The following is a 17,176-nucleotide window of genomic DNA, read 5'->3' as shown; positions in this document are numbered from 1 at the left end:
CTCGTTTTATAGCAGGAGTTTGCGATATTTACAGACTGGCAACCTGGGTTTCTCAATAACAATTTTCATTTATAACAATAACAAGTAGAATTGCCTTTTATAATACTTAAATCATGAAGTAAGAACATAGAATATTATTAACAAGGACCCTCACTGGTTTACAGAATAAAGTTACTTTCTTTGTGGTTTGTAGATTTTGAACTTTTCTAATAAGATTTATTTGTAAATTCCCTCATGTAATGTATAACAGCTGTTTGTCAGACATCAAAGAAACAGAAACATTATTTGTGCTTAACTTTGTATATAATATTAGATTTATTTGTAGTTAATCATACTTACATTTAAAATTAAAATATATAGGTGTTTCTAACATTGCATTGTATAACAGTCAGTTTCATTTCTATGACAGACTACACCACTAGTCAAAAATATGGGGGTCAAAATTACTTACTGCTTTATCGTTTTTCTTTTGTAAACAGAAGTCGCATAAAGTGAACGGGCAGTAAAAGAAGAGAACATTTGAACAGTCGATCAAATGTATTTCTGACGCCTAGCGTTGAATGCTTGAAGATCATAATGGTAGCGTCCGTCTACCCCCGTCATAGAAAAGTCCACGCGAGTAACGGAGAAACTTCACGAATGTAAATAGTAAGGGAACAAGGAGGATACGTCCTCGCGCATTCTTTCTATTTTCATCTTTTGACTAATGCGAACATGCCACGCAGAAAGCCTTTTAGTAACAAACAGAAAAAGAAGCAGCTCCAGGTGAAACGCGAGAAAAAGAGAGGTGGGTAACTAGCTTAGCTGAGTTAGCCCGAGACGTGCTACATTAGCCACGTGACGCATTGTTTTATGATTTATATTTTAGTGTGCAGTAATGTGAACAGCTTCCCACATACTAGAGCATTCATTGAGCTACTACACTGCTGTAACTACTTTGTTTGCTAAGCTTCTGCGGGTGTATGTATCCTAACTTGACAGGCACAAAGCAGCGCGTTGCTGTAATTTTTATATGTGCGATGCAAATTAGAAAGAACGCTGAATTTCAACCCCAGCAACAGTATAAATGCATCATAGTGAGCTTGATATGGAGGGGAACAGTGAACCGATGGTGAAAGGAGGTGATTATGATACGCATTTTGAGCAGCTCGTGTTTTGCTGTAGTTGGCGCTTGTATTATGCGGTATATAAGTGCGCAGACTCGGCGTGAAGTTACGTAACACAAAAACAAAGCGATCGACACACAATAAAGCAGGCTGAATTAACTGCTGTTCGCTTGCAGTACTATAAGTATTCGGGTCCAGTACACAGCAAAAACAGCCAAAATAGGTGCAGATGAACTAGTGAAAGCATTAAAGGCATAATTATGCCATCAGTGTAAAGCACACTGCACTATTCTCATAGGAACTGTAATGGCAACAAAGTGTTATTTATGGAGGGATATGACTGGGTTCTGAAGGTCCTAAAAATTCTTCATTTGTGCTTTCAAAGAAGGTTCTTAAAGGGGACATCAGATGCCCATTTCACAAGTTGGTATAATTATTTGGTATTATCATTTTACTTCATGAAATGTCTGTAACTTACTTTGGTTAAAATTCCTCAAGGGTCGTGTAAAACAAAACCCTTTTTATCTTGTCAAAAAGAGCTCTGTTCACAGCGACTTGTTTCAGTGCATGTCTCTTTAAATGATAATGAGATACTGCTCACCCCACCCCTCTCTTCTGTGGGGCGTGTCAGCACTGCCTTGGACTTTGTATTTGGCTAGGACAGGGGTAGGCAAGTTCGGTCCTAGAGAGCCGCAGTCCTGCAGAGTTCAGCTCCAACCCTGAAAAAAAACTAATTGATTAGACATTGACAAGACACTGATTAGCTTATTCAGGTGTGTCTGATTAGGGTTGGAGCTGAACTCTGCAGGAATGCGTCTCTCTAGGACCGAACTTGCCTACCCCTGGGCTAGGAGGTGGTCTTATTCGAATAACTCGCTATCTACATAGAAACCGGCTGCATATTGAAACAGCACGTTGGATGACAGTTTTAGACAGCACAAAACAAACTGATTGCGTGTTTTCGTTTCCGCTTTTCTGAGCTGGCAGATACACCAAAAAAAAAAAAAAAAAGTGACAATTTCATCCGATGTCCCCTTTAAATCAGAGCAAGAAATCTTAATTTCATTAAGTCATGGCATTAAATATTGCATGCACTGCAAAAAAATAAAAATAAATATATATATATAATCTTCCTCAGTGTTTTTTATTTGTTTTACAATAGAAATATCGAAACATCCTTAAATCAAGATACATTTACTTGAGTTGCAAATTGAACGTGAAGTCTTGTTTTTTGAAAAAAAAAAAAAATGAGTTTGAATGAGTTTATGCTTAAAACAAGAACAAACATCTGTAAGTGGAGTATGAAAAAATGTTTTCCCATTAAATTAAGTTGATTTTTCTTAGCCCATTGTATCTTCATTTAAGAATCTTTAGTCATTTGCAATGGTAAAGAAGACAAAATACATAGGAAGAACATCACTTTATTGCAGTGTGATCAGAAGGTACAGTAAAAGTTAGGCTACTTGCATATTCTAGTGGTTGTAGCCTTTATTTGTAAAATGAATTAAAAAGTAATGGAGATCCGTTGGAAGTTGTCTCTTCAAACTTTGAAGCATTGCTAATAGAAGACATTTGCATTTAGGGACAGTGTAGACTTATTGTGTTCCATTCAATTTATTCCTTGCATTTTTTTTACATGGTCTTAAATTTACCTTCATAAAACCTGCAGAAACCCTGGGTTGGAAGTACACAATGTTTTTCACAGTAAATAGTGTACAATTAAAAAAATAAACAAACAGAAACAAAAAACCTCAGGAATCATGCTTTCGAGCCACATTCAAGAGTCAAGACAGAAAACAGAAACACAAGTTTCTGAATGTGTGTGTGTGTGTGTGTGCAGGAGAAACCGGTTCAAGTCACAGTAGCCGAAATGCCAGTGTGGAGAGAGGACCTGGCAGAGACAGACAGTCGGATACATCAGACAGCGAGACGACAGACATCAGGAGGATCAACCATCAGCCTGGCACCAGAGACGGCAGATATGACCCCAACAGGTGAGTCGGGAGGGACTGATGAAACAGTCAGTCCAGGCTTGTCTTATTAATTCAGCATGAGATATTTTGGCAGGGGCATGTATCATCCTGTTTGATAAATTTATAATGGCTTGTTTTGCAGATTCCGTCTGCACTTTGAGAAGGAGAGCAAGGAGGAAGTGGAGAGGAGGAAAAAAATAGCGAGGGAGAAAATCCTGAAGCAGGTGGCAGAAAAGGAGCTAGAGATTGATATGAACCAGATCTACCCAGAAGAGAAAGGTATTTATGCTACTGTGTAACTTAAAGTGGTGACATACTGTTATGATAATAAACTTTACATTTGAGGGAATTGTCTTCACAAAACTAGCCAAAGTGTCACCTTCACAATTACACCATCAGATGCTGCAGCATCTGTGTCAAAAAAAAGTGCACAGTATGACTCTGCTGTCAAATACATGAGTCGATGACTTGTCAAAAATGCTGGGTCTGTTTACATCCATTTGCTGTTAATGGGAACAAGAGATGTGTTTGCTCTATAAATATTCTGTACTCTTTTGCCTAAACAAATGAAAAATCAAACACTAAATGCATACAAACTACCATTCAAAATTTTGAAGTTGATACATTTTTTATGTTTATTAAATAAGTCTTATATGCTCACCAAGGTTGCATTTATTTGATTAAAAATACAGAAAAACTGTAATATTGTGAAATATTTTTACAATTTAAAATAATAGTTGTTTTCTACTTTAATATATTTTAAAATGTAATTTATTCCTGTGAATTACCCCAGTCTTCAGTGAAATCATTCTAATAGGCTGATTTGGTGCTCAATTTCTATTTTTTATAAGAATGGGGAAAACAGTATAATATTGCTTAATATTTTTCTGAAAATCGTGTTACATTTTTCAGGATTTTTTATGAATATAAAAATAAAAATAATTACTTAAAACAGCATTTATTTTGAATAAGAAAACTTTAGTAGCATTATAAATGTCTGTATTATCACTTTTGATCTATTAAGAAAAAACAGACTTGCACAAATAGTGATGTGACGTGTAGTCAAGTATGATGTCCCATACTCTGAAATTGTGCTCTGCATTTCACCCATCCAAGTGCGCTCACACACCATGAACACACAGCCAGAGCAGTGGGCAGCCATTTTGCTCATTCACTCCCCCCACCTATATTTCCTCCCATTACTGAGACTCAAACCCACAACCTTTGGGTTACAAGCCCGACTCTCTAACCATTAGGTCACAACTGCCCATCTATTTAATGCATCTTTGCTGAATAAAAGTATTAATTAAAAAAAATAATAATAATCATACTGACCCCAAACTTTTGAACGGTAATGTATATAATATATGTACTATAATTATATGTTACCCATTTTGTCATTGAACTACTAGTAAAAATAACTTTAGATCTTTACTGTGATATTGGTTTTGGTCCATGTTGTTATGTCTTTCTTCGCTTTCATTTTGTCTAATAACAGGACTGAATTTCCCACGGCGGCCCTCATGGCATTACAACATGCAACGAGAGGAGTTACTGCGGAAAGAGGAGAAGTCATTTCTGGAGTATCTGGAGGCTCTTCAGTCCAAGAACCCACCCGGTACCCTCAGCCACTTTGAGCACAATCTCGAGGTGAGGCATGTTCTGTTACAAAACACACAACTGAAGTACGTTGATCATTTTTTTTTATCAGCAACCAGAATTTGATTGCTGCTGAGTCAATAGCTGTAATGAAATACATTAGCTTTTTTTTATTGCACTTGAGCATCTGTTTGGCCAGACAGTGCTGGAGGCAAACACTATTAAGTGTTCAAATTCACTGGTTTATGAGCCGATGCTTTTCTCAAGCTATGTGACACATAAAACTGTTGCGTTTGCTTAGTGCAAAAGGAGCAACACTTTTTCAACAGTAAAATGTATAATACTAATTAATAGGCATATTTAGTTTATTAAAACAGGCTTTATGATTCCTGTTTGTTTATAATAGCCTGCAGACAACAGAAGCACCACAATATTGTGCAGATAATTTTAAGACAAAGCGTTGTTTCTAAGAACTCATGAACTTGCATCTAAATGTTTCAACCACTTAGCTGAGTAGAGTATTGCATCACAGTGAATTCATTGTTTTTAACAGTCTCCAATTTTCAGATAGTTTTGGATTAATGTAGCAATAGGAGACCATAAAATGGCTGAGCCAAAAACCTCTCGAGTCATTATTTTACCTAAAGTTGGCCAAGGGACAAAGAACATGTTGGCTAATCCGAAAGAATACGAATAACAGATTAAGGGTTCACTACTGAAATTCAGACAGCCTGAATAGTGTTCTTTCAAAACATTTTAAAATCGGTTCATTTTTGTTTTTTTTTCCTACTGCTGACGGACTGACTCTTTCTCTCTCAGACATGGAGGCAGCTGTGGAGAGTAATGGAGATGTCTGATGTCATTCTGCTCATAGTGGATATCAGATACCCAGTAAGTGTGCGACTTTAAGGCCTGTTGAAACTTTTAGCAGTTTTCAAAAGATCATCAAAATTGCATAGCCATTACACTAAATGTAGGGAGTGTCAAATTATGCAAACTGATGTAATAAAATCCCCACTAGGTGGGGCTAGAGATTGTATTACATTTAATCTTAGAAAACAGCACTTTTTGTATTGTTATACATTTTTAGCAAAAGAAGGATGGTGTGGAAGACACAGTGTATAGTACTCATGGTTGAGTCATCATTGGCGTTCAGTACAAGCAAACAATATCACTCTGTCTGTAGGTGCTGCAGTTTCCTCCTGCTCTGTATCACTACATCACCGGTGAGTTAAAGAAGTACATCATCCTGGTGCTCAATAAGGTGGACTTGTGCCCCTCCCCTCTGGTGTTGGCATGGAAACACTATCTGACTAAACAGTTCCCACACATGCACTGTGTCTGCTTCACCTCGCACCCAGGACAACCCTACAGCACGCGTGAGAGAGTCTTTCCAGTATCAGTGCTTTAGCTATAATATGATCAAACAAATAGATAAGAATAAAAATGCTTCCTTCATCTGTACTAACTGCAGTTCTACAGAAGAAGAGGATGAGGAAGAAAGTACGATGGAATGCTGGAGGCCCGATCCACATCATGAGAGCATGTCAGGAGATCACAGCAGGAAGAGGTTAGACCGCCTCCTCCCAGACAACAAAATATCAGTACTGGAACACATGGGAGTATTAAATGATGATGATGGTTGTTGTTTATAGTGGATTTGAGTAGCTGGGAGAAGAAGATCCAGAGGGATGCTGTTGCCGTGAGAACAGAGGGGGATCAGGCTGATGATGGATCGGAATCTGTGTTGATGGAGCATCATAGTGACGTTGCCATGGAAATGAACAGCCCCACGCAAGAACTTTATAAAGATGGAGTACTAACAATGGGCTGCATAGGTAAAAGCCTGTCACCATGAAATCAAAACTGAGACTATTTTATTATGGAATATTGCAGCATTTATTCCATAAATGATTTATCTGTTCACATCATTATTTTTAAAAATGAATGTGCCCTCGTAATCTTTAATAAGAAATATAAGCATCCCCCACCTTCGCTTCAATATCTCTTTTCTCATAACGTGCAGTGGCAGGACAATAATTGCTTCCTTATTGCAACCTGTCGCTCACAGGAGATTAGCAGCAATTAGCAAATGACAGCAATGGACCAAATAAAGTCCTACATTTTTACCCATTCAAGAAGCCATTTCACTTGAAATGAATTGAATTTCCATTTCACAACAATAAAGAAAAGACGATTATAATTTCCGTTTCATTCCAAAACTGAAAAAGTATCACAATTTGAGTTGAATTACTGAAATAAATGAACTTTTCCACGACATTTTAATTTATTGAGATGCACCTGTATATCAGTATCACTTTAATATATCTTTTATATGAAGTATCTTCTCCTTGATGCGTAAATTTATATTCATTCATTAGTTTCAAATTCATCCGGAAACTTTTTGCACTTTCCAGGTTTTCCTAATGTAGGCAAATCTTCAGTGCTAAACAGTCTGGTTGGCAGGAAGGTCGTGAGTGTGTCCCGAACCCCAGGTCACACTAAATATTTCCAAACGTACTACCTCACTCCCACTGTTAAACTGTGTGATTGTCCTGGGCTTGTCTTCCCTTCCCAAGTGGACAAGCAGCTGCAGGTAAAAACGGCACGATACTGTATCATTTATGAAAGTTAAGTCATCCAGTCTGTGTTTTATGTTTATGCGTGTGCATATGTTATTTATCTTCTCAAACAGATCCTGGCTGGTATATATCCAGTGTCCCAGCTGCAGGAGCCTTACAGTTCAGTAGGATATTTGTGTGAACGGACCAACTTCCTGCCTGTATTAAAGCTGACACATCCTGACCACAGCCCAGAAACCCCACACAACCCCAGCACACAGGACTGGACAGCATGGGACGTGTGTGAAGGTGCCTGTCCTGTTTTGAAATGGCATCATTCAATTCATATTTAACATTCGACTGGAGGAAGAATCTTGGAGAGATGAAAAGTTGTTGTTTTTATTGGTTTGTCTGCAGTCACGTATGTTTTTCATGTATTTTTATTTTTTAGCCTGGGCCGACAGGAGAGGGTATAAAACTGCTAAGGCGGCCCGTAACGATGCCTATCGAGCAGCCAACAGTCTCCTGCGTTTAGCCATTGATGGACGCATGTGTCTTTGTCTGCAACCACCTGGGTACTCTCAGAGTAAAGGTCAGAGGTCAAACCACTATGGCTCATATCATCCGCCACTCATGACCAGATTTGGTGTTTAAAATTTCAGTGTCTTCAGAATATTGTAGCACTAACATATGTTTTTGGTTTGCTCAATTTTTATTGTCATTTTTATTAGGGCAAACTTGGAAAGACTTTTGTAAGATGGACCCCAAAAAAATTTGTTTTTTTCATGGTGAATTTTATAAAATGTTTGCATTTATTATATTATATTATATTGTTGAATGTTGAGTCTGTGATGATATGGCAATGATATGGCAATAAATTGAAATACAACAACCATCTCTTCAGATGAATGGGAATCACACCCAGAACTGGCCGAGATCATCGCTCTACAAGGAAGGAAGGATGAAGAGGATGAGTGTGGTGAGAGGGAAGATGATGAGGGTGAATCCAGCTCAGAGCTGGAGGAGGACAACGATCGAGATGCTGATGATGATGAGGATGCTGATGGGGATGATGAAGATGATACCGTGAAGGCTGACAGGAAGGGCCTCACTCTCAACATGTTCAGTGTGCTGGGAGAGAACGAGTGTGCTTGAGGGATGAGATCCATGTTCATGCATTCCAGTTTTTTTTTTTTTATTACTGATCTCTATAAGACTATCTTATTTCAATCTGCAACGTGTCAATCAAAGGACTGTATAAAGTTTTGAATTTAAACGCTACACATTTATTTTGCATTTGACACTCATTGTGTATTTACACAGCCCATTTTATAGACAACAAATCCCCCATTCTACCTATTTTTGCTGGTTTTGTGTTTTTTTCAGCCTTTCTGTGCCTCTGTATCTTCCCTGCTTTTCATTTATCATCATCAGAAAATTATCAGAATGCTTTGAAACCTTTTGTACCTCCTGCATGCAGCCTTTTCCCTTTTTGAGAGGGCAGAAGGAATGTCTGTACAACCAGTGATTGTACAATCAGTGTTACTAAACAAACATTGATGAGTACAATCCCTGATTTATTGTCAATCTCAAAGCAGTGATGCCAAAGGTCAGGTGAGATCAGAGGTCACTGCTTTGACCTCAAACTGTGAGTTGCCCATGCGAATGTATTTTACCTTCAATGTCAGTACAACAAACCTCTGCATGCAGGGCAGAACCAGCCGTGTTTGAGGATAAGTGATAGAGGCCAGGAACAGGCTGTTGACTTCAGAAGATTATTTTGATAAAGAGAAGTTATGGACACTCAAAGCACTTTCTAAAGCAAGAGCCAGCAACCAGCAGTCTTTTATTGTTGAATATTTTCATTTCTGAGCAGATATACGTTTATTATGTGGGTAATGAAGTGAGGCTTTTGTTTAGAGTTGTGGTGGGAGTGAATTTATGCCACAGAATGTTATGGACTATGCAAAGTTTTCAGAGATATCAGAAAAACCTGATACAAGTGTTCCAGTAATTAAAGTGAGATTGGGTAACACACATTGTACGTGCACACTAACACAAGCCACTCAAAGATTTTGGAGTCATGTTGTTTTGGACTAAAAAAAGTGCATTTGTTAGAGAATGGATTGGTTTTGAAGAAGAGTTTGTGCACTTTTGCCATAGGACTCCGGTAATGGTGATGATGTGCAGAGATACCGATACAAGGGTGCTGGTTTCCTGCTTTTCAGCCTCCAGTCCTGCATGCCCTTGCTTAGGGATTTCATGTGGGTGTGTCTTTGTTTGTGTGATAGTGTGTGGATCATTCTTTCTTTATTGAAATGTTATTATACTGACAGAAACAGCCCTCTGCAGTAAAAACATTCCCCTGACTCTTTGCGATCAGTATTTTTGCACGAGGACAGAGCTACTCTTTATAAACCATGTCAGAATGTAAATGAAATGATAACTTCATTGGAAAATTGTTTGACATTATACAGTCAAAATAAGATCTATGACATGCATTTACAAAACAAATAGTTTTTCATTTCATGCCAACTTTAACCCTATAAAGCCTGCTGTATCATATTTGATGCACAAATTTCTAAGGCCCCTAAATTATTGACGCGATCAAAACTAATTAAAAACCTATTGTACACAATCTAGCAAGCAAAAGGCCTTTTAGTGTAATTCTAAAAACGGGGGTTATGATGTACACGACTTTATGCTGAAATCCTCACGTAGGTTTACTTGATTATCCATACACTTTTTTCTAGAAAAATCAGGTTAAAATGTATCAAATATGATACACCAGGCTTTTGAGGAATGTTTATTTGTACTTCTCTGTACTTCTCATCATTGTATTGCATTGCATTATATATTTTGCCTCCACAATACAAACTACAGAGCTTTGATTATAAATATTTGCGTTTACCGTAAGTATCATTTTACAAAGGCATATTATTGAGAGATATATAGTGACATGATATTTATATGCATTTTATGTAAGTAGTCTGCTAAATTGTTATAAAGATCTCATTGATTTACAAACTGTCAGAATTTCATCTTTTTGGCAGTATAAATATCAGCAACTGCACAGTTGCCCAGTTTTGGCAAGTCAAAAAACTGAGGTGTTTTTGTCCTCCACAAGTGTGAGCTCCATATTTTGTATCATACTATATGAGCCATAAAAGCCTGAAGTATCAGATATGACACACAACAAAAAAACATATGCAAACTTTTATTTATTTAAGGTTTTGTCTACAGGTATAATACCTGGTATATATACTGTTCCAAAAACAATTTTTTTTCTGGCTATAAATTAATATGTCAGGCTTTATAGGGTTATAAATAACATTGAAATCTCAACACAGTGGTCAAATATGTCTATTTACCACGTTTACATAGAAATACAGTTTAAAAGATGCGTAGAACGCAAAAACGTGTTCTGTGTGAACCAGCCTTAAAACTGTTAGAAAAGCAACTGGTTACCTCATTTTTCTGAGAGAATGCCTTTTCTAAAAAGCTGTTCTCAAGTTAAAGAGTAGCTGCTTTGAAGAAGCAAAATGTAAGATTTGTTTAAATTTTTTTGCTCGTTACATAATTCCTGTGCTGCCAGTTAGTGTTTTTCCATAATCTTAATTACTATTATTGTAAAATGTGGAAAGTAGTAATCATAAAGAATGAGTAGGTGTGTCCACACTGGTACTAATTATGAGCTTTACAGTAACACACTTAGGAAATAAAACCTTTGACAATCACTGGCCATGAGGTCACACGGCACTGCATCACATCAGCTAAGACATTACTAATCATCATTTCCCAGCTGTAAACACTGCAGCATTATGGAGACAATGAAGCGTTCCTATCTAATTTGATTATTCCGCCACAATCAAAAACAAGTCATGTAAAATCCTCCATGTGGATTACATTATTATCCGTTTCTAATTAAACTGGGGAAACTATTAAGCAGGCTTGTGGTTTCGGGTGTGATTTGGATACTTTACAGTGCCTCGCATAATTTGCTCATAATAACCAACACAAATAATCTTCCCCTCTGTAAAACACAACTCACTAATTTCCTGTAGATTGTGTAAAACTATTTGCCTTTGTAACCAAAGTCAGCTTCATGCTACTCTCATATTTCACTCAACCGTGACCTCATAAATTATCCAAATTAAATTCTGTGGTCTATAACAGGAGTCATTGGTCACGCTTATGCTGCCCATATGTGTTGCATTAGTGTAGTGTAATGACGTTCATAACCAGCCTGCAACACCCTTTAAACCACTAATCAACAAAGAGTGAATGAATTAGTCCTATTAAATCAGTCTGGCTTTAAACAGTATAATCAAGGGTCTGGTATTGACTGAGACAAAGTCTGAGTTTTTATTAGTGTGAATAATGGTAAACACACAATAGGTCAGGCAGAGGTTAATCAGAAACCAGACACATACTGTATCTCTAACCTGATTGGCGTTAATTTGCATGTTTAGGCATCTGGCGATTTTGCAAACTCTGTTAGCCATACCATTCGTCACATGAAAGGATTTCCCAGTTTAGGATATCTGGCTGATTAAATATCCTCCACAGTAAAATAAAAAATGAAGCTTGTATCTTGAATGATAAATGGAAGTATGGAATCGTGTACTTCAGTATCTGAAGGAAATGCAGAAGTGGCATTTGGTCTTCTTGACTTCGCAGGCTCTATATCACCCCCCTTAGGAATGCAGAAGGAACTGATAACACTGGCACAGCAATCCTAGGAATGTCACTGGTCTTGTAGCTCCACAATATTTATGGCTCCAGTGATATTTGACCACATGATGAATTATTTTACAGAATGGAATTTTGAAATGGTTATTGGTGTATTCTGTTTGTGGATAAAAAAATATAAGGTCTGTTAACTTGCCTGAAGAGGCTTTCATGTTCTACAACATACCACATACATTAAATGAAAGTTATAATATGGAAGCCTGTTTCTACTTCTGAGTGAAAAATAAAACAGACAATTTTGAGAAATAAACTCGCAGTTGCGTGATATAAAGTCACAGTTGCAAATAAATAAATTAAAAATGAAAAGAAGTAACGATTATGAAAAATAAACTTGCAATTGCATGATATAAGGTCACAGTGAACAATATAAAGTCAAAATTGAGAAAAACAGCTGCATTTACCAGAAATAATGTTGCGATTGCAAGATGTCACAATTTCGAGAACTAAACTCGCAGTTGTATATTATAAAGTTACAATTGTGAAAAATAGTCACTTTTACAAGAAATAATGTCCCAATTTTAAAATATAAGGCACAACTTGCATAAAATATTTTTTGTTCACTTGCATAAAAATAAAGTCTTCGAGCAATATAAAGTCCCAATTGTGGAAAACAAAAATAATTTTACAATTGTTACAATTACGAGAAATAAACTCACCATTGCTGATATAAAGTCACATTGAGTAATATGTTACAATTGTGAAAAATAGTTGCATTTACAAGAAATAATGTCATAGTTTCAAAATACAAGTCACAATTTTGAAAAATAAACTCACAAATGTGAAAAATAAAGTCGCAATTTCAGGCTATCAAGTCATATTTAGAGATAAAAAGTCAAAATTTTAAGAAATAACGTTGCATTACCTTTGTATATATTACATTTTTTACTGTGAGGTGCCTCTCTGTGTCATACCTCATACAGGATTTAGCGAATTAGCCTTCCAGGTTGGCCTATAAATTGACCACATGATTGAAGAACTCTAATAAGAGGACCTTACTCAGCTACATAAACAAATTTTGTTCATGATTTTGAGTTTAAAAATGATTTATAGTGTTTATTGTATATATGTGGACAGGAGTTTCCCCTAGATTTATTTCAGTACGCTCAGTGCTTCAGGAACACACACACACACACACGCCGGTGTAATTTATGAGCAGGCAGTTGTTTCTAGTCTGCTTCCGAGTTGGGTGCTGGCGATGGCAGTGAAGTGTATTAAGTGTCCTGTCTTCGAATCTAAACTCTGCTTTCAGTACGGCAAGTCAGAGAGGCCAACCTAAACTGGCACACAATAGTACTGACATAATAAATTAGCATCAAACAGCGTTAGGATATATCCCACAACAGGACCACCATAAGCCACCTATTATGTGATAGAATGAGCTCAGATAGCCTAAAGACCGTATATAACTCACATCACAGAGATTTTACAGATCCAATAAGCGATATTTTAGATTTTCATCACTTTTTTAACATTCTAAAGTGTTTTCACATGTGCATCTGTGTGTTTTGGGTGGTGTGACTGTTTGCCGCTCACCATGTTTGTTAGAGTCTATGTGTCAATAGGTATTTTTAGCTTAGGCTCTCACTGCATTTCAACGGCACTCATTCCCAAAATCCCAGCAACCCCCCACTCCACTCACTCTCACTGTCAAGCCAGAAAGCACAAGAACGGCCAGAAAGAGAGTGAGCGGGACAGTTGTATCATCACTTATAGACAGTCTATGCAGAATTAGACCCTCCCTGCTCTGTTTCCATGGAGACAGTTTGAAATAGCCTCTAAGATGGGCTGTTATAAAGACACCTACCTGATCGCCACACCCTGACTCGACAGCCGCTACATTGTTAACCACTCATACGCTCAGCGCAGAGACAGAAAATAACAGTAATTTGGGGAGAATCAAATTCTGTCTGATGTGGAAGAAAGAGGGAGGGAGAAAGGGAGGGAAAGAGAGAGAACCCACAATTAGGAAACACAATGAGTGTAACAAGGGAACTAATGAATTAGGCCCGCAGACTTCCACAAATAAATGACAAACATGTTTATTCACAGATGGAAAAGAATGAGAGGCAGTGGAGGAGAGGGAGAGGAAGTCAAGTGAAACTGGTTCTGTAGTCACAACTTCAGCAACAGTTGTAAAGGAGACACACAAATACCAGATCTCTCTCTCTCTCTTCAGGGTCTCTTCACTTTCCTCGTTTCATGTTAAAAGAATCAGAGTCCCTGAAGGGTTCTGTAGAGATTTGGGAATGAGGTGAGCAGACTGATAGAAGAGTCTGTGGGTGGGGCCTTAAAGGGATAGTGGACTCAAAAATGAAATTTCTGTCATCATTTATTCACCCTTCTGTGGAACTTAAAACAAGAATTTATGAAAAAATTACTAGTTGCTCTTTTTCAGTAAATTACAATAAATGGGGACTAGAAGCATCATATAAATATCATACAAGTGGTCCCATTTAGTATATTCCAAGATCTGACATCATGTGACAGCTTTGTGTTTATGTAAAAAAAAAAAAAATTTGAGCAGCATTTTTTTGTAACTACTATAGTATTTATTCTTATTTTGAATTAGCTTTTATTTTTATATTTTCAGTTTTCATTTTACTTTTAGTTTACGTTTTAGTAATTTTCTTATGTGCTTTAAATATAGTTATATTTTATATAGTTTAATTTTTTTCCGTTTTAGTAACTTTTGGTAATGTAATGTTTACATTTCTAATTTTCTAGTTTCTAAGTTTACATTTTATTTGAATTTTTTCAACTTTATTTAAAATACCAAAAAAATGTTTTAATAGTTTTAGCCTTAACTTTAGTTACCACCTTTGATGAGCTGTGATCAGATCATTGAATGAATTCACATTGTGAACTGAATCAACATGATTCATGAACATATCATTCAGGCAGGTCTTGCAAACTGAATCAAAGATTCATTGAAAAGATCCGACTCAAAACAATAGTTTATTCTCATGAATGCACCAGATTTCAAGATTTTAATCCATTTGTGGTGTTTGTTCATGATTGATTTATCTCCTTCTCTAATATGATTTCTATTTTATTGTATTCTATTTTATTCTTATGAAATCATTCAGCACTTTGGTACACTCTTTGGTGTTTTATAAATACATTTTGATGTGATTTTCACTTAACTTCTAAAAATACTTACATTTTTATCTGTTCCTCAAATACCTTAGAAAACTTGAGACTTTTATGATAACTTTGCATCCTTTTTGAAGAATCTTTTTTGAAAGCTCATCTTTAATGTATGGAACTACATGACAAAGAGAGACCATTCTTCAAAATGTCTTTTTTTATGTTCCACAGAAGGAAGAAAGTCATACAGGTTTGGTCAATGACATAAGTGTGAGTAAACAATGACATCATTTTAATTTTGGGGTGAACTATTTCTTCAAATCCTGAGTCTTCGACTATATAATGTAAGTGATCAAGCAGAGCAAAAACATCTAACCACATGACACAAAAACACAGACAGACACAAACGCAATTACTGTCTGCTAAAGAACACCTGCGGTCACACTCAACCTTCGGTTTTAATCTTCCAAGGAGATGTTCCGTAGAAAGAGAAAACACACAACAACAATGCAGAATTAAAACACAACATTACAGTAATATTTATGAATGCATTAATATTCAGGCTCACAAAAGAAGGATATACAGACTCTTAATGGAGGTAAACATGATAAATGCTTATGCGAATATGTCTTAGAAAACTACACAACATAGAAAAGAACAACAGGCTCAACAAATAATAAGTGGGATTACTGTTGAGGAAATGACTATGGGTCTGGGAATAACCTGTTTGAACTCATCACACTGAAGCTGAGCCTTATTTCCAGTGGTTGTGCTTCTCTGCAAAGGATGGTTATGCAGAAGCCGGTCAGCGTGATTTGACAGCCTTTAGATCTATGAAAGCATTGAAGCAGACTCAAACAGAACATCCTGCAGCTATGTGAGGTGACTGATATCAGTGGTGGAGCAGCAGAAGTTGTGCCTGGAGCATTTTTACTTCCCAATACCCAAAAAAGAGATCAGAGAACTGACACCCTTCTGACCCCCACCCAGACACCCGCCCACGGCTGCAGCCTGACACTGTGACCTCTGACACCTTCACCTTTTGGAAAAGCTTCAAGGGAGTAACCTAAAATGGTCAGTATCTTCAAATGTGCAAACTAATGTGTTTAACACACAATAGGTCAATGCTGCCATAACCAATGCAACATAAAAAGCCTCAAGAAACTCATTGACAAAGTTAATGACACAAACTAAGGGACATATGATCACATGATCATGGGTTCACACATTAAATGTTCTTGGGTCCAAAAGACCCTCACTGTTGTTTTTTAGCGTTTTGCACCATGATTGCTCCATAAAATACGGTGCATAGTTCAGTAGTAGACAGTAACATGGTATTTTACTGCTTTAATGTTGTATTTTAACATTTAATATTTTAGTATATGAATTTTTGGGAAACTTTTACTTCACTCTTTTTCAGTGCATAATTTATTATCTTTTTATTTAACAATATTTCAGAAAAAAATGTGTCTATAACATTTGATCAAAGACAGATACATTTTATCGAATTTTTAAATAATTATATATTTTTTAAATATATTTTAGTAATAATAATAACAACAACAATTATTATTTTTAAATTCTTAAATTAATAATTATAATAGTGTTATTATTGCTATAAATAATAAATAAAATAATTATAATTAATAATAATATTAATATAAATAATATTATAGTATACTACTCTTATTTTATTACTATTTATTTACTACTATTGTCCTCATTTGTAAATCGCTTTGGATAAAAGCGTCTGCTAAATGACTAAATAAAATAAATAAATAAATAAATACTACTTTAATACATTCAAAGGTAAGTACTTTTGTACTTTAACTGAAAAGAAATTTGAGTCATTATGATTAAATAAGTACTTATATTTTCACATAAGAAGTTATATTTCATCAGGTATCTATATTTTAACTAAGTACAGGATATATGTACTTCATCCTTCATCCAACTTTTAAAAACATGTCTGACTTTCATACAATGCCTGATATTTTAGCAGTAATGTGATGTGATTATAACATAACACCAAGAGGAATCTCCCTCTGTCACTGTCATTGTCTTTCCACATCACACACATGCACACAGGACAAAGTCA

At 36.2% G+C, this 17,176-nt stretch overlaps 1 protein-coding gene across 1 annotated transcript; it reads left to right on the top strand.

The window, feature by feature from the left end:
• The first annotated feature begins 404 nt into the window (after positions 1-404).
• LOC107723463 (guanine nucleotide-binding protein-like 1) lies at positions 405-8,782 on the top strand. Its single transcript, XM_016532097.1, has 12 exons — positions 405-787; positions 2,947-3,100; positions 3,222-3,358; positions 4,578-4,729; positions 5,498-5,569; positions 5,865-6,057; positions 6,153-6,248; positions 6,334-6,516; positions 7,096-7,274; positions 7,374-7,548; positions 7,691-7,831; positions 8,144-8,782. The coding sequence occupies exons 1-12, from the start codon at positions 715-717 to the stop codon at positions 8,392-8,394; spliced, it is 1,806 nt and encodes a 601-aa protein (XP_016387583.1). The 5' UTR covers positions 405-714; the 3' UTR covers positions 8,395-8,782.
• Positions 8,783-17,176: the final 8,394 nt, after the last annotated feature.

Source organism: Sinocyclocheilus rhinocerous, unplaced genomic scaffold, assembly GCF_001515625.1.
Source record: "Sinocyclocheilus rhinocerous isolate Xijiao unplaced genomic scaffold, SAMN03320098_v1.1 scaffold241, whole genome shotgun sequence".
Classification (NCBI taxonomy): Eukaryota; Metazoa; Chordata; class Actinopteri; order Cypriniformes; family Cyprinidae; genus Sinocyclocheilus; species Sinocyclocheilus rhinocerous.
Note: the sequence above shows the minus strand (reverse complement) of the source record. Positions and strands in the feature narration are given on the sequence as shown.